This window comes from Phalacrocorax carbo, chromosome 11, assembly GCF_963921805.1.
Source record: "Phalacrocorax carbo chromosome 11, bPhaCar2.1, whole genome shotgun sequence".
Classification (NCBI taxonomy): domain Eukaryota; kingdom Metazoa; phylum Chordata; class Aves; order Suliformes; family Phalacrocoracidae; genus Phalacrocorax; species Phalacrocorax carbo.
In genome coordinates this window covers 8,015,397-8,041,482 of record NC_087523.1, presented here as the reverse complement: position 1 = coordinate 8,041,482, position 26,086 = coordinate 8,015,397, and the positions used below count along the sequence as shown (strand labels likewise).

Here is a 26,086-nt window from a genome sequence, read left to right as displayed (position 1 = left end):
GCAAAGCTTGATGCAAAGAGCACGCTATCTCATCTCCACATCTTGGTCAGTGTAATGGTTATGTCTCCTCCAGGGTCCGCTGTCTGTTGGGACTGCTTCCCTGTTGCACCCTGTCTGCCTGGCCTTTTGTGCCTCCTCCCCTCTCCACAAACACTTCTTCCAAGTGACCAAAAAGCCTTACACCTTTCCCCTAGGACTCTTATTTTCAAAGAAGCCTCTGGGGGTTGCGTCCAGATCCCTCAGGATTTCTCCACTGACACTGGCCCACTTGCCAAGCACATCCCTTTACAGAAGTCACATCCTCAGTTGGGCTCCTGTGAATCATCTCTGTCATCTCTCTTCCCTCTTCTTTCCCCTACACCTCTTAGTCTTCACCCATATGTTATGTTCAAATCACAGACACGTCAAGATAGCAACTTTTTTGCCCATCAATGTGCCTGGTAACAAGTCTCTGCCTATTAGCACTGCTAAAGCACTTAACATATAAATAATTCTTCTTCCAGCTCATTAGCTCCCACGCCTCCCCTATGTTCAGACATTTATCTGTTCTGGATTTTCATGGTGTCTCAGCAATTTATTTTAACTACGATAATTAAATACCCTGTTCCTGGCTTTCAGAGTGATCACAGCATTGCTGCGCAGAGCAAAGACATGAAATCAATCCTTTTGTGCGGCCACTTACCAACGAATTACAGCAGAACCAAGTAGTTTCAGAAAACACCTCCTACCACAAATACAGAATGCGTCTCTTGTGTTTCACTAGTGCCTCTTTCTGTGAAAGATTATCTCACCTGAGCCATACCATCAAAGTGACCCAAGTCCTTGAGCCTTTGTTTTACTTGGGGGGCACTGTCGCCAGTGCCTGGCAGCTCCGCTTGCTGACCCATTAAAAATTCAATGGCATTCTTGACCTAGACACAAAGAAGAAGACTGCTGCGACAGGATACAAAGCACAGGCAGAAAATCATTCTCAGACCAAAATTAATCGCACTTTAGCTAAGACTGCTAAATCCAATAATAAAACTAGTGTCCAAGAACTGATTTCTAAATTCAAAGATGCTTCTATCAGCAAAATGTATGCAACTGCAGGGCAGTGATACCTAAATTAGCTCTGCATGAGAAGGCACAGTGGTCTCCCCAAGCTAGCTAGACCAGCCAGAATCAAGGAACAGCAGCGTAAATTAAACACTCTCAAAATAAAAAGCATAAAAACTTCTCTCCCCTCCTTTTTGTCTCCAACTCTTCTTTTTGCTAAGAGAAGTGCACCTGATCATACCTCTTGAAAACTTTGCTCAAACTTCCACAGTTGTAAATATTGTTCCATTTTTAACTGATGTTTGTCCCAGAAGCCATCAAACGCAGTCTCCATCTCATGCAGCTGACCAAGTAACCTTGAGCACAGAAAAAGGACAGGATTGGAACAGTTTGCAAATAGAGGACAAGCAGAGATGGACAAGCCCTAGAGATCACCTTTTCAGGTCTTCTGGACCAAAGCTCTCAGGAGAACTCAACAGACACGTATATATGACTTACTAAGATCTCGGAGAGAATTTAAATGAAATCATCACTGCAGAGGACAGCACCTGTGTGAAGCAGTTGTTGCTATCTCCATTTATCTGAATAATGCCTGGGAACCTGGCATGGGAGAATTCTGCATCTGCTCCACAGCCTCATCGTATCAGTGGGGGAAAAAATCAGAGCAGGTCAAAGTCATTTGACAGAAGTCACCCAGCAGTTTGATGGGTCTGGAGCAAAACTCTGGTACCTTTGTCTTTACCTGTTTGATAGGTGACCTAAACAACACAACTACACTTAAATAAATTGAGTGCTTCCACTCAAAATCGGGCAAATTAGGAGCATAGTGCACTCACCGATTCACAGTTTCCCAGTCCCCAGGCCTCTCGCGGTGTCGGTCCTGACTGCATTCCCCGGAGTCAGGCTCTTCAAAACTGCTCAAAAGCAAGTTTCCCTCTTTTGTGACTGCTGTAATATCTTCCTGTATAATGCAAAATGTTTCTGATTCAGGCTACTTTTTGTGAGTAAGGAGAAGTCGTTTCGTGTTTTTCCTGCCTTAGTTTCTCTGTATGAAATGAAGCACCAGTATCCATCAGACTGAAGGACTCCCAGCAGATGTTTTAGCCCTCTTAAGGTGGGATTAGCCCCTGGAGCTGGAGGAGGCTGAACAATGGACTGGTCACCAGGCTGGGTGGAAACTGACATGCCTGAAAACATCAGGCCACAAAATGATCCAAGAGGCAGGAGGACACCACTACCGCAGGTGCCTCTTGGTGAGCAGGCAGGTTTGTATTAGATATCTATCTACAAATTCATGTACTCAAGCAAGTATTTCAGCAGCTTGGAGGCTGTGTTTCTACATCAAGATCATCACAGGAGGTTGTAGGAAGAGCATCCCATAGTGGGACAAAGCTGGGACTGAGACCACATAGCATCACTTACTAGAGCCTCTACCTATAGAGGCAAGCCAACACTTTCACTGTAACCTCCACTTACGCAAAATTTAAACTCTTGGTGTGTTCATTAAAATCAGCTGAGGTGCTTTGTGCTGTGTTGGGCTCAGCCCCAAAGCAAACAGGTGCATTTAGTCAATTATTTTCAGAAAAAAAAAAAAAAAGACCAAACACAGAGGTGAGAAGGAAGGAGAAAAGAGATGTGGCTGATGAACTGAGTTGGAAGAAGCCCTGAAGGAGAGATCTGTGCACAGCTCCATTGGAGAGCCAACTCCTGAAGGAGTAAGAGCCCATCCTAGGAGATGGCCAGATTTCTGTTGCAAGAGAAACAATGGCAAAGCCACTTCAGGGAGAAAATTCAGAAAGCACAGACTTGCTTAAACATCTGCCTGCCCCAGATAGCTCACAGAAACCTAAACATAACAGCGTCTTCAGGGCGGCATCCCAGGAGCAGAAGGACATGGCTGCAGGAGCTTCTCCTCTCCCACACACACAGCGTCCACTGCCAATTTATATCCTTATCACTAAAACATCATGGAAGATGACCGCAAGGCAAAAACCCCGTCTCCTTTTGCTACTACCACATCCAGGAGACTCAAAAGAGAAGAGGAATTATGCAGCATGCTTTAGACTGCAGGTGGCTGCTATTTCATCCTCTTACATCTCACTCTCCAGAGCCCTGTGCTCCCCTTTTGATTCAAAGCCTTTCATTATACATATAGCAAAGTAGCCCGACTGTCAAACAGGTGTTACCTTGATTCTTTTCCCATTCAGTATATCAAAGAGGTTAATTTCTTAGTTACTCTGTTTAATTAATTTCTGTCATTTTTTTCATTGTGCTTGCAACCGGCTTCTGTTCACTATCACAGCTACATAAATTATTCTGATCGACTCATTATTTGAATTCAGGAATCAGCTGTACCAATCTTGGGGTTGTCATGAGAGAGACAGGGATCCCATGTCTTGCTGTCACCACAATCTGTGCACAGTTTCTCATCTGCTTTCATCTTTCATGGTCTTAGAAGGAACAAAAGAAAAGAGCCAACGGACTTCATTTCAGTCGAAAGCCAACGAGTGGTTTGATGTTTGAAATCACTAGATGAGGCATTAAAAGCAACAGATGCCTTGTAGTGAGCACTGCTGCGCTTTATATGCAAATGAAAACACAACGTGTTGTATTTCTCCACAGAGGAAAGCGTGTATTACTGACTGGTTTATACACAGGACTACATTGTACAACTGCTATTTGCCCACTACGCTTTGGCTAAAGTCCTAAGCATTAAGTTTCAGTCAGTCAGTCATATTGCAATATATGTAGCTGCTGTTTTATACTACAGCTCTCCTCATTTTCAAAGAAGTAAGAGACTATTGGCAGTATCTATAATGATACTTTCTATACATATGCACATACATTTATGCCTACACACACACACTTTGGATGTCATTTTGCCTATTTCATACAGGCAGCCTTCTGGGAACTCACGTGAATGACAAATGATTATAAATGAAGACATACACTTCTTTGACTTATGTAAGCAAACCCTGTTCTAAAGCAAAGGAGCTCACTCTTCAGCCGCACAGCATGGCTATCGTTTCTGAAGCGAGGGTTTGGGGACAGGCCTGTGCTGTCCCCAGAAAGATGCCAGAGCAGCAAAGACAACAGCTTGATATAGCAACAGCTGGCTGCACTAAAGCTTCCACTAACTCCTATAATAATTGTAATCACAATCACGAATAGTTGAAAAAAAAATCTTAAAATATGAAAGACACAAATGAAGATGAAGCACGAAGGCTCACACGAAGACAGCGATCACATCATGAATGCTCCGTCCCACATGCTCACAAGAAACCTCCACCTCGAATCTCTCCAGCACAGTTGCCCAGGTCCCCCTGGGGAAGCTTCCTCACAGGGAGGGGCCTGGGGACAAACCACCCCTCCAGACCCAAGGATGACCTTTGCATGCAGCTTCCTCCAGCCGTGGGGGTGAAGCGAAGGGAAGCCCACCGGGGGCACGAACCCACAGGCGACGAAGCCTCCCACCCACCCTCCTGCCAGCGAGACGTGCAAAGCGCACGGGAGGAGCACACGACAGACACCAACTTCTGCATCCAGGAAGGAGGCGGCAGCTGAGACAGTTTGCTGGATGCTGGCAGGGTGGTTTGCTTGAGTGGATGGCAAATGTAAGGGTAACATACAGAAATAGTCATGCTGCGTTTTATTTTGTCTGTCAACATGTACACATATATGGGAGGGAAGAAAGAGTGGGCACCAAACAAACAGGCAGTCAAACCCTGGAAATCCCATTTTGCTGTGCAAAGAGGGGCTGGAAACACATGGCGGAGCTGCTGATGAGACATACCTTGAGCTGGTAGTACTTCTCTGTGCGCAGGGCCAGGATGCGCTCGATTGAATACATGTCGTCCGGTAGCTCGGTCTCTGCCAGCTCCGTGCCAAAGGATTGTAACATCTGCGCAATTTCCTTCACGGTTAGTGCAAAACTCTCTATTGCCTGGTGGGAGACGATAATTGCAATCAGCTTGGGATTCAGGATATTCCTACAGCTCATTAAGAGTGAGCAAAAGAGCCAAGGCTGAGATCTGCAGGGGAGCCCAACAGCTTGCTCTGGGAGAGGTGGGTGAGATGTCCGCTGCAGACGGAGCTGATGCATGCTGCGGTGCATTAGCTAGCGGCCACCAACATGTGGCCAGGTGGCTTTTAGTGCAGTTTGAATCCACAACAGAGACTTAAATAAGGACAGTGTTGGGCAGAGATACCTCATGCTTTGTTTTCTGCTGCGTGTTCTTGTGCACTCTAAGATTTTTACTAGCACAAGTTGGAGGTCTATAGCAGAAGCCACCATAGGATCCATCTCACATATTCCTGTAATTCCTCTTCTATCTTCCTCCTCCTCTGGTTAACCCATACTGTGAACCACCTCCAGGCAGTAAGGCTTTGGAGATGTCTGGCTTCTCGGTGATGGATGTTTCCAGCCTTGCAAGCCCAAATGGTGGGTTACGAGGCAGTCTGCCACCATGGCCACCTCATCCACAGCTTCACCAAGAGGACAAAGGAGGGAGCTAAGCATCATGCTGGAGACAAACTAGAGACAGTGGGATGGAAGTGAGTCCTGCTGGTACTTCCCCAGCACATCCCAGACAGACGGATCCCACACCATGGGGTGAGGTGGGGCTCTCCTGGCCCCGCTCGTTGCTCTGATCTTCCCTCCAGTTGCAGGAGGGGAAGAGCACAAAGCTGCTCACCGCCCAGACTGCCACCAGGCGACTGGATCAGCAAGGAGCTGCCGGTCTCCTACTCACCTGGCAGCAAATCACTGCAAAAGCAGAAGACACAGCCTTGCTGAGGCTTGAAACCTTGTCCCCTGAAGGACACAAGAGCTCCATCGCTGCTCTTGGGAACCGGGTAATAAATTCAAATGTAACAGATCGCATTTATATTTTCTTTAAACAGCATGTATTTTCCATGGAAATTTCAAGAAATGTTTTATAAGCACAAGGGCATTTTGAGAGAGGTTTTTCATGTGGACATTTATCTCCCATATGCAGCTATGGTCTAGAAACTCATCCTTTTCTTAGATTAACCCTAACATTTTGTCATTCATTTTGTCATTTTTGCCTCCAAGTGTGACAGATATGCTGTTATCATTTTAACACATTGTACAAAAGAACAAAACTAAGAGCCAAAAATTTTAAAAACTCATTAATTTGGCAGTACATCAGTGTAAACTGGTACAAAGTTAATGGCACAAGCAAAACCATGAGTTATTCCGGCTACAATGTCTTGTGCTACAATGTCATTATACTGAGCTCCACATCTGCTGGTGTGGATGATGTTGCAGGAGAAGGGGCACGAGGATGTCTGGTGCATTTTTTATTAGTGCTTTGATTTGCTGGGAGGGTAATTAGGAACCCAACCTGCCATTAATCTGGGAGACAAAGTACCAGTGGAAACTAAGAATGTACAGGAAGCGTAGAAACACACAGCAAGGCACAGCTCAGGGAATTAAATGCCTCATTCCTGGCAATATTGAAGGAAAATTCTTGCAAAGGAAAAAAAATAACAGGAAATTTTCTGAATTCTTTGCATTCAGTCACTACGCGGAGAGCAGTCTCATTGCGCTGGTTCCCAAACCCATTTGTGATATTAATCACATGAAGCAACCATTATAGGAAAAAAAAAAAACCCCAACCTATTTTGTATCTACTATTCTGGGAATTTTAATAAAGACTTAAGAAGGCAGATTTTTCGGGAGCAGTTTCAAAAGGAGCCTGATGGAGGTAATCATCCAATTCCCTTATAAACCCATCAAGTGCCTAACGCCACTTGACTCCTTTGCAAATCTGATCGAGGAAATGTAGTTGGCTTCAGGGGCTACTTTCAGCTACCTCATTGCCTTTCAGTCTATTGCCTTACCGAAAACCTTCCTCAATTGATCCCAAACACCCAAGAGCCCAGTGCTAGCCCTGGTACGTACAGTCCTGAAGATGACCCACTCGCTGTGGCAGTACTCCAGAGTGCCTCCAAACTCTGGGGTTAATTGCTGTTCATCAATGTATGTCAGCAGGTCGCTAACCGAGCTCAGCATAACAACCTACAAACAAGGCAACACCATTAGTTGACCGGTCATCACTTCTACCCAAGTCAAACACAGATCAAGCCTAGAAATCTTTTACGTATCTAAAAATTGGGTTTGTTCTAAATATTGTTCTACAGCATGGTTTTCGTCTTATGCTTATGGCTTAACATGGCTTTTATTTGATGTATTTGACCATTTTTATAAGCCAACCCTGATCTCCCAGGTGCTCTCTTCTCTAAATGCAAAGCGCAGTGAGATGCTGCAGTACCTGACTGCAGAACAGAGCTGAAAGTAAAAGTAATGTAGGATTTTGCAAGGGACGACCAGTAATCTGGGGAAAATACAAACATTTTAATAAGTTATGAAGCATTGGCCAATTTCACATAAATATGGCCTCAAGCTGCATCGGGGAGGTTTAGATTAGGTACTAGGAAAAATGTCTTCACTGAAAGAGTGGTCAGGCACTGGAACAGGCTGCCCAGGGAGGCGGTGGAGTCACCATCCTGGGGGGGTTCAAAAAACATGTAGACGTGGCACTTGGGGACATGGTTTAGGAGACATGGTGGTGGTGGGTTGACAGTTGGACTTGATGATCCTAGAGGTCTTTTCCAACCTTAATGATTCCATGATTCTATGGTTCTATGATATACTCATGAGGTTTTGTGTCTTGATCTGCCCTGGGATAATGAATTTTCAAAACTGTACAAATGGCAATAATTTTAGAGTGAAAAATGCAAAGTTTGTGAAGATCTTAGTATTTCCTAAAGGAAAACATTGGTTTGTTTTGTGGGTTTGTAATTGCATCAACCTTAGATTCCATAAATGTACTTTTCTTCTCTTAATTATTCTCATAGTTTCCTAAAATCAAGGTGGCTTTAGAAGTCTTGGAAACTTTGACTTGAGAATATAAAACCATTTCAGTTGCTATTATAAAAACAAATAGCAACATGATGTTAGTATGGAGCTTGCATTGAGATGAAAATGGCGATTATGAGTGGAATTCATAGCAAAAGCTTTACTAGACATGTCTTCTGACTTTTCAGACGTTAAACAAATTCCTGAGCATGGTTTTATCCCCCACAGGGGCATGCAGCCTACATGGGGCATGAGGACAGGCTGAGAGGCCCATCACCCACTTCCATGGGCATGCTCTGCGGGCAGCAAACTCGCACAAGGGAGATGAAAAATGCTACAGGAGAGATTTGGTGAAGAGAAATTTGGTGGAAATAGAGCATTACTGGCAGAGACACTCTAGTTACTCCTCACATAGGTGCCTGCAGAGTGCGACACTGTCACCCTCCCAACCCGAGGTGCACGGGCAGCCTCTCATCATGCACAGGCACAACACCTCTGCACGCTCATACCGGTAACTTGAGTAGAAAATCCTCCTGACTGAACCGAAATCCAATGTCAGTGAAGGTGCGCTGGAAAAACCCCGTGGGACGAAGAACCATCACTAAGTGCAGGTTCCCTGGGAAAGATGCCTGCAAGGAAAGAGAGATGATGTTCAACCTGGGGACGTGGCAGGTCCAACAACGGCTTTCAAACTCCTTGAAAAGAGGGGAAATTGTTCAGATCTTAGTATTTTTTTTTCTGATTGCCCTGATAGCCTTTTCTTATTTTCAGAACAGGAGGGAGACACTGTGAGTGGTTTAGAGGTATGGGACATAACCGCGGGAGGATTGTCCAGTCCCACTTTGTCCCCTTCAGAGCAGGCAGGAGTTCAGCCATGCTCCTTGAAAGGCCACCTATTATAAACTTTAATACTATGTATTGTGTTCAGCATTATAACCTGAGGAGTGAAATTACAACTTGGCAGGGAACAGAGGGCTGGAACATCAAGAAGAATGACAGACAGATTGGGGAAGCAAAATTTATTGCCAAACTCACTAATCATCCCATAACTGCATCAAGCACACTCTTCTTGTCCCTGGCAATTACCAGGCAACATCTAATTTGTGGTAAGAATTTGGAATTTCCTGTCTAAGCTGCTGGAGTCTTTTTACAAGCATATGGTTGGCAGGTGCATTTTTAAATAGATCTGTGAAAAGGGTGCTTGAGAATGAAAAAGAATTTTTAAGAAAGTAGGAGTCATATCATTAAATTATGGATAAGTGCATGATGCAAAGAATCAAGTTAATTAAGACATATGATTTCCTCTGAGATCCTGCCAGGCCAGGTTACATTTCTCCATATATTCCTCCTTATATTATCCTCTTCCGTGATGCTCAAAGAAAGATGACAATAGTATCTATATCAAGGGTGAGAGTAATGAACACGTTGAGGTATTTTGCACTGCAGGGCACTTAATCTATGCCTTCAAAACAAAGATCGCTCCCATAAACATGAATTAGTGTTGTTCAAAAAAGCAATGATTTACAGTTGAGATCTGATATTCATGAACTGCGTTGTAACTCATTTGCTATGTTTTCTTGTGTAGGAAAGGTCAGGTTGTAGCCACCATTGCCCACCACTCCACTTACAAATGGACAGTGACTTTTAGGATCAAATAAGCCACATAAATTCAATATATTGATCTGCCGTTATTTTAAGTAGGAGCAGGAAAAAAAAAAAAAGAAATGAATGTGAATGAAGCACCAAATTCATACCCTTTGGAAGTCAACAAGAATGGTTCCAGGGACGACGATTTGGCATTAGAAACAAGAGCAAACCATTAAATAATGGAGACTTTTGTGCTGGCTCCAGGCCCTGGGTGCTGCAGCTCTGTTACACAGCACCTGGTCAGCACTCAACATCTCTGAAATGACTGCCAGCCCCAGACACGGAGCGACGGCTACAGCCACCGGAGACCTAAGGAGCCAACTCCCAACCCCATCAAACCTGCAGATGGGCCAAAGGTCTAAGCCTGGCCACAGGATCACCAGACCTTTGCAGCTCTGTGACAGGACTGGCCAAGAAAGTGTGGGTGAGAGGCTGCAGGAGATCCAGGTTCAGCTCCCTGCTTCAGCTCCCTGCTTCAATGCCTGTTTAATTAGCTCTGCAGGGAAGAACAGCTCTCCTGCAAGACAACCTCAGGCAGGCCCTCCAACACAACAGCTACTAGATACAGCTTTGAAATGAAGCCCATCTTGGAGACCCTACTCAGCTCAGGATTTTTAATATGGACTTCCTCTATTACTAGAAAGAAATTAATCCACAGGCTACAGGATGTCTCCAAGGAGTTGGAGTGGTTCCTTACGTTGAGATTGAGAAGAGTATCTGCCTAGGAAGCAGAAAACCTTCACTGAGGAAAGTACCACCAGAACTGCATGGGCTTGAAGACATTTTGAATGAACTGAAAATTTATGGCATTAATATTTCACTGAAAGGTCTCTGGCAAGCTCAACACTCATCCTCCAGCACATCCCAGAGAAGCTGGCTGCCTCTCCCACCTCACCAGCACTGGCTCTCCATTGGACCCAGTAAATGCTGCTATTGCTCTTTCCAGGCCTGTTGGCTGACCTGGCTGGTCCTTGACCCATTTCATGCTCCGGCACTAGGACTTACCAGGAAACGACCTATCAGTCTGCGTTCACGGCAATGTCGTGCCCGTGCCTGCAGAGCTGTGAGTCCATCGTGTGTCATCCCCTCACACCCAGCCTCATGTCCCTGTTTGCCTCATTTCACTTCCTGGTCATTTCCCAATGGGCATTTCCCTGTAGACAGAAGAACAGTAGCATCCCCCAACAAGGTTTCAAAGATACCACCACAAGCTGCAAACCTCAAAGGATAGGATGCTTTTGCTCCAAGACAGGCCCTGCACCCCTGGCATTAATGGCTCAAACTGACTTGAACCAAAGCCTTGTGAGGCCAATGGTCTTACAATGCTTTAAAGGAGCCAGAGGATGCAATTCTAGGTCCTTCTGCACAGTTATGAGTCTGTTGTAGGTGAGCCCAATGGTGAAGTCCCACAGAGTTTGGGGAAAGCCACTATTTCCAGCTCAGAAACACAACAGTGTGTTCAGGTCTCTGGACTTTACGCTTTAACCTTGACCCCCTCTTGAAAAAAACCACATCAGGAATATCTTTGAAAAGAACAACCAGCCAGAGATATATCCTCCCTTCGTCTTATCTCTTTCTCCCCCTCCATCCCCTGTCCCCTTTAACCCTGTCCAGCACTTCAGGCAGAGGTGGGTCTGCTTTGCCCTCTCCTACTCCTCCAAGTCCTTTTTGACACACACCCTTCGTGTGCAGAGCAGTCTCCCTGGAGGAAGGGCCTGGGTCTCCAGACGATATCACTCAATGAGAAGCTGTAGACTTTGAACGCCTTCTCCTATGAACCCGTGGGCAGGAAACCCACAGCTCCAGGAAGACGGACCAGTGATCAGGAGGGAAGCAGAGCCGCCTGCCAGAACTACACTGCAATGGTGACAAGGTGTGAAACGCCTCTCTCAGAGCAAAGGTGCCTTTGGACACCTTTGGTTTAGTGAATGCAGGATGTCAACATGTTCTACACAATGTAGAAGAAGAGACCATAACCTGGCACTCAAATCCTCCTGCCACATCCGCCACAGGGGCAAATTCTTCTTTGATACAACTTTATGTCCCATATACAGACAACCGTATCCCTTTAGCTCCTTGCTATGTTTCACCACAGAGGTAGCTGGGTTTCCAGGACAGGTAATTTGATTTCCATTCAGTTTAGAAAGTGTTTGGGGATTTTTCGGCTGATCTTATACATATAAGATCAAGGTCAGCGCTCACAAGTAGCTAAAAAAAACAAGAAATACAGCTTTGCAAATGATACCCAATATATATCAAGCATGGAAAAAAACAAACAGGCCAAAAAATAAACTTGCAGAAAGACAGCCACCAATCAAACGATGTTCCGTGCCCTCTTACAGACTCCGGGGAAAGGATGAAATGTTAAAAATATATTTTTTTATACATATATATGAAAAGATCAATAATTCCTCAGGGATAACATTCCTGAAGGGACCGTATCTTTTTCAATCATTGCTGCAATTCTAGTTCTTCTAAGGGCTGAAGTATAGAGAAGGTCCCTGCAAACTGAACTCTAATGATACTGAAGGTACTGCTGGAAAAAAACCCTTCCCTTTAACATATTTGAGAAAGCAAAGACAAAAGGGTCCTTAACCTTGCCTTACATTTTGTCTTATTATGTCTAACACTAAAAACAACCTTGTGCATTTGACAAACTTGGTTTTATGTAACAAAACACCTAAAACAAACCTCTAAAGCATTTGCCCTCTGCAATTCCTCTGCAGCGTTAGCAGGAAAGACAGAAAACTATCATCGGCGCAATTCCACTAAATCGGGCGGTTGGAAACATTTCACTGCTGTTAAGTGTCTCACCAACCAAAGACCGTGCTCAGAACACCCCTCCCCTTCTGAGGACACAAACCTTTATACCGTAAGGCCCCAGTTCAGTAACTTGTTTAAACACACGCTCAGCTATAACCACGTAGATAGTGCTGATATAACCAATATAGATGAACGGTCCTAATGAAGCACAAGAAAGGGCATGCACTGAAAGCATCACAGGTATCCCCTCCTTAGTGAATATCTCATCCTGACACACTTAATGTAATTTTTCCTCATTTTAGGAATTCAGTTTCCAGAGGATATCCTTTCCCGCAGTTCACTGGGACATTCATGAGGTTGGAAATCAATAAATGTAAAGAAAAAGTAGTATCAGCCAGCAAGTTTGTTCCCGAGCAACGGAGATGGAGGCTGGCGGTCCTTAGACAGGTGCCGAAGTGAATGACTTTCTGCTGTCCCTTAAAGGAAGAGTCATACAACAAAATGCCAGGTTCTGCTAATTTGAGCTTTAACTTGCCCCGGAGCCAAAACGAAACTCCAAAGCGCTCTGCTACCTTTCTTTCAGCCGCCCGCATAATTAACCCCCAAAGATGCTGTCAGCGCCGCCGCGCACCGATTCCACCCGGGGCCCCTCTTGCTGGAAGAGCGATAGATAGAGCCTTTCCCACGGCATTCCCGGGATGCGCGGGAAGAAGCACTGCGGGGCCGCGATGCCCACCTCCCGCAAGAAGATACCACTACAAACAGCACCCCCCACCCCCCGCGCCGCTCAGCTACAGTCGCTCGGGCCAATATTCCCGTTCCCTCCATCCTTCCCACCCCCTCCCCGTAGGAAAAGGCCTCTCGCCGCGGCGATGCGGCTGCCCCCGTCCTTGGGCGCTGCAGCGGCAGGAGGAGGAGGAGGACGGCGGGCCCGGAGCCTTACCGCATCCCCGCGGCCCCGCCGCCCGCCCCGCCGCGGGCTCGCCTCGGCCATCGCCCCCCGCGGCACCGGGGGCCGCCCCGCTCCTCCCGCCCCCGGGGCGGGCGGGCGGGCAGGGAGCGGGCAGCGGGAGGGCAGGCAGGAGGGCAGGCAGGAGGGCAGGCAGCCGGGCAGGCAGCCGGGCAGGCAGCGGGAGGGCAGGCAGCCCTGCCGGCACCCGGCTCCCAGCTCCGCTCGCCTTCCCAGCGCCGGCTTTCTTTTTAAGGTGGAATGCCAAAAATCAACCTGCAGCCTGGGCCGGCGCTTTCCTTCGAGAATTGGGCTCTCTCCTCACAGCTTTTACCCTTTCCTCTCCCCTACCTGCAGTTATCGCAAAGGCACGTTTTAAACCGGTTTAGCATTTTGTAGGGAAAGCAAGATGCTCCTGCCAAAACCTGAGGCTTGACCCTGGCATAGGGCCTCGCTTCCCAAAGCGAGTAGTACCAGCGTGAGCCTGGCTCGCCCACACCATTAGAGACATACACAAAGAGTTAAACAAAAATCTCTACAGTCTGATAAAATTTTTTTTTCTGGATCAGATGCATAACTGCAGAGCTGCAATCACATATACATATGCTGAAAAAATAGGACACTGCATTTCAAATTCAGCTTGTTTGCACTTCTTTATTCCAAAATTATCCAAACCTCAGAAAAAAAAAAATATTGCAGCATGGGTTATGGTTTATGACTGGAAAGAAATCAAGATTTAATCTTCTGTGTTAGCCGCACAAAGGCAAGTCCAGTCAAACACCTCCTGGATACAAAGACAGCCCTTCAGGGCTAGACCCTCTTTTTAAGGCACGATTCCCACGCCATAAGATTCAGTGGACACGGGTTTCCTGCTTCTCGCTCCTCTTTGCAAGAGCACCTCCGCGTTTTCTACATGGACAGCCCTGATACTACAGGCAAAGTCACTTCTCTACATGGACACACAGCACATACAGGCACACGGAGGGGGTGTATGATCAAAGGTCACAAAAGAACTAAATTTTCTTATTAAACACAAAATGAATGACACTTCTCTAGAAGCTACAAATTAGTACAGGATTTTTTCATATTTGAAACTTCCAAGGTATGCAAAGCAGCTACATCATCCTTAAAGGATGCTCTTAGTACTAGCACCTGTACAAACGCTGGCAGCAGAACTGAATTTTCATGATCGCTTTAAAGAACTACTCTTTAAATGCTACTGCTTCTCTAATGGTTACCGTACTTGGAAAGTCAGTGTATAAAATTCAGGAAAATCGGAACCCACAATATTGACAGCGGCATCTTATGCACACTGCAAAAAGGGAACCCTCTTCCTGCTGTTGGATGCTTATCAGCAAAATGCCATCAAAACCTGGACACTTGTAATGCCAAGTTCAGCTGGACCGGTATTAAATACTTAAAATAGCAAAAGATTTAACTCTATCAGATCTAACCATAATCAGGTAAAAGCCTTCTTTCTCAGTACATACTGTTTACTTCATTCTCTATCAGATGGCTGATTCTCTGTCAGATGCCTTTAACTTCAATGATAAGCAGAAACAGAGGCAATAATAATGCACCCACAATATTTTCCTTGACTTACCCACATGGCACGGTCTGGTTGGGAAAGCATTTGTCAGTTAGCCCCTACCTATCCATGCACCTATATAGATGACTCTCACCCCTGCACACACTACTCTAACATCGTGCTCCAATTTCATATGACACGATGCATTGCTGAGTCGCAAAAAGTTTACTTTTCAGATATGGTCAGAATCTAACAATGGGTGGCATATAAACACGTGTAATAGATATTTTGAATATATGAATGCATACACACACTTTTAGAAGAGATTTTTCCACCCATGTCCACGTACAAATGCTTGTGAAGCCTGTTTTAAGAAACCTAACACTTTCAATCAGTGACAATTAGGTAAAATATACTCTCACTAATAACCAGTGTCTAGAAAGAACATATGTGAAGCCAAATTCTCCACCCATCAAAAGCACAGAACATGGCACAAAACACATTTGGACCACTATGAAGAAGTACAAAACCATGCAAATAAATCAGTTAATAGTCAAACAGCTCATTTATGCACTCAAATGGGGCACAGAGCTATGACTGAATTAATTACAGGGCCATAAAACAAAACACTACCTGGAGAGAAAGCACAAGCATCATTGCTCCTGGTTCGCAGTGTTTTTCTGAAAGTGATACATAATGGGCACGATGACTTAGTAGATTAAAAGAAACTAACACTAAAGAGGACTTACTGCTATTCTTTGGAGAGTCGTTTTGACTGATGTCCATGTGTCCAATCTTCTATCCAGGATTAGGATAAATTTGGTGTCAGACTCATGTTGACTATGAGATAAGAAAATACCAAGTAATCAGATAACATTTTGAGGGAATACGTTCCCCCAAAAAATCCCCAAACCCAAGCACGCAGAATGCAAACCACATTTTGACGTTTCCACAATTGCCAAAATTCCCTTTGAAAAAATTTCCCTGAGCAGACTCTGGCAAAATATCTGGGAAGCCCACCTCATGGTTAGCCCAGGGTTATGCATCACCTGTGAAATGGGCATTGCCCCGGAGGTGGAGATGCATTGGTCTTGAGAAGGACTCTGCAGAGGTGGGAGAGAGCTGTGCTCCTGCTGAGCAGCTCAAGGATGACCAGCAGCCTGCACCAGCCACTGCCCCAAGGTGCACATCCCGGCCCTCACCACTGAGCTCTTCCCTCTGAGGGAGCTTGCTACCTGCTTGGCCCGGTTACAGCAACCACACGATGACTCCTGACTTGTTCTGGCACAGGGTAACAAAGGCGACACCAAGCCAGGGAAGTGAGACGCCAGCCTTGGAGGGGGAGCTGGTGCTGAAACAGGCTGTCAGGGCTTCCCCGGCGCCCGCCCAGGCCCCGCTGGAGAGGCAGCGATTGCTAGGAGGCACTCTCCAACACACTCTGGTTCACTTTGCAAGCACAGGCTTTCTGACATCCCTTTTGACACCCAAATCCTTGAAGTTGCTTTGAAATCTTACCAGGCGAGCGAGCAGTACCGGGGATGCCCAGTCTGGCAGGTGACCTAATGCGCAGGTGAGCTCCCATCTGTAATTCAAATACTGCCTTCCCAGGCTGGCTGGGTACAGCTCAGCCAGGCTCAACCCATGACAATACACACCCCAAGACAGTATGAATTACAAATTGAAATCATGCTTGCACACAGGTAAGGGTGCGCCAGCTTGTCACCAAGTCCTGTGATGTGAGGGTATTTACAGGATACCTAGTTAATGTTTACAATATTTATTTTGCGGATGCTGAAGCAGGATAGCCACATCCCACGCCACCCTATCCAGGCATCTCAGTGCTGCGGAGAGGCTCCCAGTACACGTGCTGGCTGCCGAGAGCTGGGTCAGGTATCTGCACTGGGCATGGCCCCGTGCAGGCAGCCTACCGCGAGCACTGTCTTCGCTAATTCTTGTGTTTGGCAAGTGAAAACACATGGTGGGTTACTCAGAAGTATCAGATGGCAGCCAATACTTGGCAACTTCACTACAGGAAAAAAAACCAAACACTAGAAGCCGGTGCAGGAGCTTTCATTCAATACACACGGTGCTGCTCTGGTCTGTGATAGCCATGACTTCGACAAATATATTTAAAAGGAATTAGCAGTTGTGATGAGCAGAAAAAAAATTGGCTCATAATAATAATTGACACCCAAGCTGTCCTGCAACTATATCTTAGGGACCTCTAATGTCACACTCAAAGTGCAAAGGTTTGGCGCATATTCATACATTGCCGCTGGGGCGTACCAGAAAAAGAGCAGAGAAAATGAATAGCAGATTTTACTCGTGGGTCATACACAGAACTTCTGCATGTAATAAAGGCTGAGGTTACAGACTGTGATCTGCATCAGGCACAACTTTTCAGGCAAAACCTTTTTTTTTTTAGCTAAAATAATTTGGGCAATATGAGACGACTCTGCAGGTTTCTGTCAGCTCTGTTCACCCCCACCACGAGTTAAATGACGTGGGCGGGTGGGAGGGGGGCAAAATTATCCTTCTGTTTGTGGTAAAAACAAAACCCTTTGATTTTTCAGGCCACCCTAAAACTTTAATAAGTAGGTCTCTGTCCTATGAAAAACAATCCCCCAACTCCCCACAGTATTTCCCAACAGGCTGCAATTGGAGAAAAAAAAAAATAGTGTTTACACAGCACTGCTGTCATTGTAATAAATCCTGAAAAAAAACCCAACAGGATCCCAAGTAAATTAGAAAAGGCAGCCAGACTGTAGTGCATTGTCAGTTAATAAAAGTATGCCATAGTACGCCATTTACTCAGGACAAGGTTATATTCAGAAAGTTGCCTCTCAGCATGTTAATTTACTTTTATCAGTTCCCTTACAGACACAAAGAAGAAAGTTCTCAGCTGTCCAAAAGCCTTGAAACCTACTGTGGGAAATTTTTAATTTATTCTGGGGCTAGCGGAGCAAGCCTGTGACTATTTGCAACCTGGGCCTTGCAGGTTTATCAGATTTCCAGTCCTGCGATGTACCTTTTAGACTGGCAATAAAAATAAATCAGTGCTTTCTCACCAAGGCTGCAAGGGGTGAGTTCATTTGCATCCAGTACTAGAAAGATAGAGACAGATAACCAGATCGAGGATTATTTCTCTCCGGGTGCTTTTTGTCACTTTTTTTTCCCTTACCCTTAATTTTGTATATGTCGCAGGATGCACCAGACTAAAAATAAAGACTTGGGATGTTTTGCAGGAGGACTTGAAATTGGATCCCAGAGTCCGCAGTTGTCTGATGTATCACAGGACTGAGAGACTCCTTGTGGCTGGTGGGATCAGAGCAGGACCTGCTGCCTAATATTTAAATTCAGAGGTATTTATAGCCAGCAGAGCCCTTCACTGTTTCAGTACCCTGTGTCATCAGCCATGGCTCTAAATGACTTTGTACTTCACTTCCCAGTGTAAGGGAAACACACAGAGCTTGTCTAAACACCGAACAGCTGCATAGTCAAACAAGATCGCTCTTAGGGTCTCCTTTCTGCAGATACTGGGATCTGTCACGCTTACCTGTGCCTCTGCGTCGAGCACACCACCGCAGAGGGCTGTTCAACAAAGCCAGCCTGAAGGCAGGCAGGCAGCCCCTCGGCAGGCAGCCCACCGCGTGCAATTTGACTTGGGTGCGTGGGGCATGTAAGGTGGGGACCTGCGACTTATTTTTCTGCACAGCTCCTCCATACAAGCACTTTCCGCAGGTGCCTCCTGCCTGCAGCATGGTTCCCAGGAATCCTAACATAAAATTAACTTGCCTACAAGACTCATATTCCTCCCGGCTCTGTTACTAATGCAGAGTAATACTCGCAGAGTGATGAGTGGCTTATAGCATCCATCTCCTTTATCTAACAATTATTTCTAGGAGAAAAATGCTTCGTGAAGTTCAGCTTCCCAAAATACTACAGACCTGACATCCCATGAGGTTTCCTCAGACTACTATCAGTAGGAGGAGATGTAGTCCTTGCTGCTTGATTGCATAGGAAAGGCACTGTGCCCGTGGTTTTGATACGCCCATACCCATCCACAGGTATGTGGTAGGGAGGTGTTGGCGCATCCACAGCTAACTGACATGCAGGTCAGATACTTAACTCCTTTAGGGACTTTTCTTGCCCAAAGCCCTGATGCCATGCTGGGATGCCACTGAGGGTCACATACCCAGGGGTACCACATGCCTCACAGCCCTTCCACCCTAATTATGTGATGCTTTTCCTTGCTCCCTGACACCACAGCCTTTTTGACTCCAAAGTGTTAAAAGTCACATGTTTTTAAGGCGGTCAGGTATTGAGGCAGGCTGTTACGGTGGTAGGAGGAGCAGAGAAGCATGATTAAAGTGGTTTTACTAATAACATGCTGAACATGTTTGAATAAGCAGCAAGTTTGCAGCTATCATCAGTTCCTTGATTGAGTTTGACCTATTACAGGGACAGCAAGACTGCTCATCATGCTAATGCCAGGGTGTTCACAGTCATATGAAATAAGAAGCCCTGGAGAAACTGGGCAGAGCTGGGAAGCATGGTTGCACGGATACAGGCAGCCCACACAGCGAGAAGGAGAAACCCCTCTGCCAGCAGACAGCATGGCATGCTTCTGTCCACGCTGGGACAGTGCTCTGCGGGCCACGAGCCCAGGAAACTTCAGAGTCCATCCAAAAAGAGGACAGAGGAACCAGAGGCCCTTTTTTCTTCCTGCAGAGGTGGCTAAACACATGGTACTTCTTCCAAGGCAGCCGCTGATGGAAAGCTCCCATCTAGCTGCTGTCAACCTGCTCTCCCTGCAGGAAGAAATTTGCCAAAACATGCATTATTCAAGGAAATTAAGCATTCCAGGTAACTGAGTCACCAGGCTCAGCAGCAAGAAATAGGAGGGCCATTAATCTAAGTATACAGCCCTGCATGTGGCACAGGCAGACTGTCAGCCGCTTAACCCCGAGACACAGGCGGGTAATGGGAGCTGCGGCACGCTGCTGAGCCATCATGTGTAATGGGGACCCCAAACGGTTTGTTCCTGTAATTAGTCTCTTCCTCCAGTTACATTTCTCTTTTTCCACAGTAATGACTCTCTATTTATACATGTCAAAATATTATTCTGCAGTGGCATGGCGTATTTAAGCAGTGACACATGTCAAAGCTTAAGGAAAGCTTGCTGTTAATTAGAAACTTAATAAACTAAATTTATGATACATGAAGGCTGACAAGGCATAGGGATGACATTCACTTCTCACTCTGCAGTCACTGGCACATTAAATACCACGCCTGGACACCACAAGGTTTTCATTGTTCATTTTCTCCTTCTTACTTGCTCTGAGAGATGAAGATGCCCCTCACCTCCACGTGTGGCATTACCCTGAAGATGCTCTGCCAGACCCAGGCATGACGGACACCTCTGCCATCACAGGCAAGAGCTAGAAGGGAGCCACGTACCTCGGGACTGATGTTAGGTATGTTAAGACTTTAGATACGATCTCCTCAGGCACCTCGTTGAAGCGAGCGTTGTCGGGGAGGGTGATAATCCAAGCCTTGTCTTTCCCCCGGCCACCTGGAATAAAGACAAGGATGCTTCCCTGGGCGTGCTTCCGAGGAGGGCCAGCAGCAAAGCCCGGGCTGGCCAGTCAGGTCAGAAAACACACTGCCATTGTTACAGGGGTTTTTTTAACATCACCAGAATAGCAAAACCAAGCCGAATCCTGCCTCCGATTTCAAGCACAACACGCACGCACAGGTGGTAGAAACAAACGTACCAGGTACCAGATATTTCCTTTATTTACTGAGCTTACTTTACATGAGGGTACTTTACATGAGACAGCAAAAGAGATGTCAGAAATACAAGGACAAATCAGCACGCTGGTCTGGAACCTATAGAAATACGTTTCAAAGCAGAACACTTGTTAAATGCATTGAGTGCTTGAAGGTAAGAATATTTTACAGTACGGCTTCAGACAGAAACCTAATATGCTCTTTCAGGCTGCCTCAATGTTTTATTAACAACACTTCTAGTGGCACTGGAGACTACCTGATGGGTAATATCCTGTGGGGAGTATCATTTTGCCAAATAGCGCGGAAGTTTGTCTGGAGTATTTAACTACCACAGAGAGAGAGAGACACCCCGGAGCAGTTCACCGTACTCACCAGAAAGAAAAGCAAACTCTTTCATCAAATCATCGCTGATGTCCTTTGCACAGACGGGTATTGCGGTTTCTGGAAAAAAAACAAAAGCAGCAATCAGAAAGGAAGCAAAAATCCAAAGCAAGCACATTTATCAATGCGTTAACCCGAAGGTGGGGCTCGAACCAAATGTTGCTTCCCAAAATTATATATGAAACATTGTAACAAAGGATATATAGTACTCCTAGAAACCAATGTTTCTAATTAATATAACAGAGCAAATTCCATAATTCAGTAGCAAATATATTCTATCAAATGTACTGAGGAAGAACTGCCTGGGAGCTTGAGTGCTCTCCCCTCAACAGGTTATAACCAATGTTAATATTTACATTTTGGAGGTACTAAATTTACTCGCCTATTTTGCAAAAACTCCCCCAGTGCCTCCTAGCCTTGGCAATACAATGGGCTGAGGTTTCTGCTGGGAGCGGCAGCATCCAAGGCTGCGGCACTGGGAACAAAGTTGGGTTTTCAGACTGTTAGAGTCTTTAATTTTGAGCAAATAAGCTTCTGAAATCATGTTTTCATCTGGCATGGGGCCACAGGAGCTGGAAAGGCTGTTGTTCTTGCGTCCAGTTATTAGATTTCTTTTTAATTAAATAATGGGAGAGGCTGTTTTAATACCATATTTAGCATACTGACCATTTCAGTGGCAATGAAGCACGTCAGAACAATATACATGATTTTACCTTTCACTGGGAGAAGGAAACGAAAAACAGACTCAATAAACATAAGAGGAGCTTATAGCTGGCAGACATTTTTCTGGATTATCTATAAATGGAATGATAGCTAAAAATTAAGCATCCTTGTTCCTGCAAATAAATGTTTTAAAGCACATCTATACAGATTAACGTCCTTGTGCTTTCTGATAATTAAATTTTAAACACTGATTATTTTACAGAGTTGGTCCTAGGGAGTAATCTTTCGGCTGTTTTAAATCACACAGGCTGCATACTTCGGCACACTCCAGCGTAACCAATATGTATTCTGTTACGCTTTTTCCAAAAGCTTTCTGGGTCACTTTTACTTTATCTAACGATTTTTCAGGCCTTTAATTGGCTGTACGGAGCTGCAGCACAGCAGCCCAAAGGTGCACCAGGTGGGGGGCTCTCCGCCTCCTGCAGTCCCCGCCGGCCACGTGCTGCTATTCTTTTCCTCTTGTAGATAAAAGTGTTATTTTTGTTTGTTAAGGATCGAGCCTCAGTCCCACTGGCATCTACAGAAACATTCTTGACTTCAACAGGCCCCAGAATTGGTCTTGGTAAGAAAGAAGTTTGTTTTGCAAAGATACTTCAAATATTTCTCTTTCATTCAACTGCTTCACCCGACTTGAGGACAAGCAGAGGCAATAGATTTCTCTGTTAGTTGATTTCTTTTCGTGGTCAATAGTTTCATACTGATTAAAAAAAAAAAATAAAAATCACATTTCATAACTCAATAAGCTCGAACACATGAAGTAAGTGACATTAAACCTGCCGACAAAAGACAAAAGCCCTTGGCTGTGCACACATATTTGCCTTAGAAAGGTGTGGGGCTGTTCAGCAGTTCGTCTGCATTTGCTGCTCCCAAAGCCAGCTCACCCCACGTACCCCACCTAGCCCTGCCGACCGCTCTCCCTGGAGATGCGGCCGCTGGCAGGCCAGGCAAAGTTCTGCCCTGCGCTGTAACGCCCACGCGCGACTCAAGTGCTCAACAGTAAAAGCAAACACAGTTACAGGTTTACAGTAAATGCAGCTTTTGTTTCTGGTTATCACTGCTGAGGAAAAAGCTGTTTTATTGATAGCTGTCCAGGAAACGGGCTGGGAAAGGGGGTTAACCTTTGCATGGTTTAAAAAAAAAATAAATCACTTAATTAAAAAGTTTCACAAGACATTTTCTCACTAAGAACAACCTAACAGCTTGCAGCCTTAAACTAAGCCAGAGACAACCACAGCTGGAAAAAAAAGTAGCATTTTTCCAGAGATATTTTCAAACTTTGCTTTCCAGAAAAGAAATAGCATCTTAAAAATGCATGCTTTAACCCCAGAGTCTGGTGCTTAATCTCTCACATCTCCCTTAGCTGCAGTTTCCCAATGATCATCATGGAAACTGCAAAAACCAACTGATGTTTTAATCCTACCTGTGCGGGGGGGCTGCAGTAGGACCCGCTGTGCCGTGCCCTCCACAAGTGTGGGTGCAGGCAGCCCCTGTCCCACACAGCCCACCGGCTAAGCAAGTACCACACCAGCAGGTGGACCTGGCATCTTTGGGTTTGAGGTGCAAAGCACCATAGGACCAGGGTTCCAACCATGCTCAGGAACGACCCGTGGAGGGACCAGCTCTAGGAGTGGTGGTTTCCAGCAAGGACCTTTCTCCCCAATATTTTATTCTACAGCAAGTTTCATCCTTGATTTTGGCACAGAGGTGGAGAACCAGATTCCTACAGCACCCTTATGACTTTGAGTTTCTCGCTCCCCAAGGGATGACATTTTTGGAAGAGGGCACTCAGCACCTTCAGAAAATCAGGCCCGTCTCAGCAGTCCTAAGCTGAGCACCCAAAATAACTCATTTGAGGAAAATCTAGGCGGGAGTACTTTACTTCAGGCAGTGAAGGCTCAGGGAGCATTTCCCGTACAAACCCTCCCCGTCTCCTGCAGGGTAGGAGAATCCAACAAGCAATGGAGGAGCAGGACGGCTGCCCTTTGGTGAGGTCAAGGCACAACAACAGGCTGACTGTGGTCCCATGAGAGCCACTCCTTGGCCAGCTCATCGCTCGCTCTGCCTTGGCCATCAAACTCAACCTCCTGGGCAAACATTAGGGAAAATCAAGTGCTGGCATCGAATTCACAAGCACGTTGCTGTGCCTGTGGCACATCAGTTGGACGCTACTACAAACCCTGTACGGAAGCATGACCTCTGTCCTCAAATATTAATCTCTGGAAAAAGAGCAGTGGCAGGCAGCGGGGCACCAAGCCTCTCAAACAAGGCTTCAGTTGATGTTCACCAGCAAACTGAGTATTTCTTATTTGAAGGACACGCTCGGGACAGTACGGAAAAGGCCCCAGGGTACTGCCCAGCCCTGGCTGTGAGCAGCGCAGCCAGCCTGCATCGCGCCTTGGCACCAGGCAGAGGAAGTCAAGGCTTCGTGCAAGTACACTCGTTTCTCTTAAAAAAAGGCTTTGTGATCATCAGCTACTACAGAATTGAGATGCTGTTACAAAATCAAGCCTGAACCCCCTGCGTTACGGCATCCCAGAGCACTCTACAAACCGCACTGCTATCCCCACACAGTTGGTATGACCCCAGGCTTTAGGGTCTTACTGAAAACAAGCAGCATCGGGATGATAAATTGTCATAACAGTGTAGTAACATTTTTATACAGGCTCTAAGCTGGGTAGTTATAAAATGCTGATGCAATTATTACATTCAGAGACTCCTCTACAGAGGAGATCGTTGCCATGACACAGAGTTTCAGAGGATGCATGAAGCCAAGCAGGGAAAAGACAAAAGGGAAATACAGAGCTCTCTACCCCTCGAAGAAACACTAACGGGGCTCATCAGGGAACCTCGCTGAATCTGTCCTCTCCCCATCATTTGGTTACACAGTCCAGAACATTTTGCTGGGTCCTCTTCATAGGACCATATCTCAAGGCCATTGCGTAGACAGCAGTTGTAAGAATGATGCTTATTGCTACAGATCTTCCCTTTTGAGGCGATTCAAGCACAGCGGGACTTTCACATACAGTGGAGGTCTGCAGTGACATTCAGAGAGAGGACAGCTACAGTCTGAGTCCAAATTCCTCTCGTAAAACTCTGAAGTGCTTTGCTCTTTGGTAACTATTATTTTTTTTCTTTTCCAGACTTTGCAGGCCCACAGCATCTGCCGACAGCAGCTGTGCAATGCATCTGCCAAGCTCACGTAACAGCACCTTACACTTCACAACACTGACCGACTATTGTTTGCAACTATAAAATCCATTTGGAGATGGCTTTGTTGTGAATGAAGAATAGCAGCTTTTCATGTGAGGGTTGCTGCTGTAGTCTAGGTAACAAAACTGAAGTAAACCAAATGAAAAGGGTAAAGGATCACATTGAGCTTCTCCATGATCTGCTTCTTCTCAGCTGTTCGTCCATTTGGACGTCTATATCCAATGAAGCAGTGTCAAGGCAACCTGCAAATCAGCACATTCATAACCTATTTCCATTTTCCTCAGTGACTTTTGGGGCTAACCAGGGTCAGCCAGCGTCTGTCTCGGGTGTCCCACCACAGGAAAGCCCACCTGCCTCCAAAAGTTCCTTTGAGGCGAACGACACCGGTAAGGCAGACCTATGTAAACCGTAGGCATTTGCAGGAAGGGCTGGTGCTCGGGGAGTTTCAACGAGCGGGGTTTCTCCCAGCTGCCACGGACACTCCTGCCGCAGCCAGCATCAGCGCGAGCCTCCCAGAACAGCTGACGGAGCACAAGCTAGGCTGGGCATGAGGTTTAAGCCATCCCGGTCTCATCTGCTTTGCGCAGGAGTGGGAACAGGAATCCCTTAGAGTATAGTGCCCCAACCATGAACCCTGTGCAATGCAGAGAGCGGTCCTTTCTGCTTCTCCGGCTGAAGTTGCTCTGCTTTGTAAAATTAAATATTCACTGGGGCAAAGAACTGAAGCACAGTCCTGTATCTGAGGAGAAAGATCAATGCACCACCCTGCAATCTCTCCCCCGAACTCAGCCCAGACTGCTATACCCACTCAAAACGCTCAAAAGGAGGGACCCTGCAGCCCATCGCTCGGGGCACTCACATTGGATAAGGGGAACGGTTTCACCTGAAAATTATCTGCAAAAGGTAAAGAGCTCCTCCAGGAAGAATGACAGAAATTCATCCCACAGTAGCGGTCGGGGCCACAGCTTGCTGCAAGAAACCCGAGTCTCCATCACCCCAGTGCTCGTCCTGGCTGGTGAGCGGCTGAGCCTCACCCTGCTCTCTCACTGAGCAATTTCAAGAGACTTTGGATTCAATCCAGTACACAACAAGAAACATCGCCATTCTCCCTATCAGTACACCATGTCCAGAAAGCAAGACACAGGGAGTTATTAGAGAAAAAAATATTTTATAC

At 46.0% G+C, this 26,086-nt stretch overlaps 1 protein-coding gene across 2 annotated transcripts in view; it reads right to left on the bottom strand.

Annotated features, from left to right (window-relative positions):
* Window positions 1–26,086, bottom strand: part of MCF2 (MCF.2 cell line derived transforming sequence) — a 60,908-nt gene that overhangs the window by 27,068 nt on the left and 7,754 nt on the right. The window contains exons 2-10 of one of the 2 annotated variants that reach the window (XM_064462923.1): window positions 20,971–21,039; window positions 20,266–20,380; window positions 15,555–15,645; window positions 8,428–8,547; window positions 6,962–7,078; window positions 4,829–4,978; window positions 1,872–1,996; window positions 1,277–1,391; window positions 792–911 (exon numbers count right to left, since the gene is read on the bottom strand). In XM_064462923.1, coding sequence (XP_064318993.1) covers window positions 792–911; window positions 1,277–1,391; window positions 1,872–1,996; window positions 4,829–4,978; window positions 6,962–7,078; window positions 8,428–8,547; window positions 15,555–15,645; window positions 20,266–20,380; window positions 20,971–21,039 — 1,022 coding nt within the window. Of the gene's footprint in view, window positions 1–791; window positions 912–1,276; window positions 1,392–1,871; window positions 1,997–4,828; window positions 4,979–6,961; window positions 7,079–8,427; window positions 8,548–13,271; window positions 13,346–15,554; window positions 15,646–20,265; window positions 20,381–20,970; window positions 21,040–26,086 lie in introns of those variants that run through there. The other variant, XM_064462924.1, reaches the window with a different exon arrangement.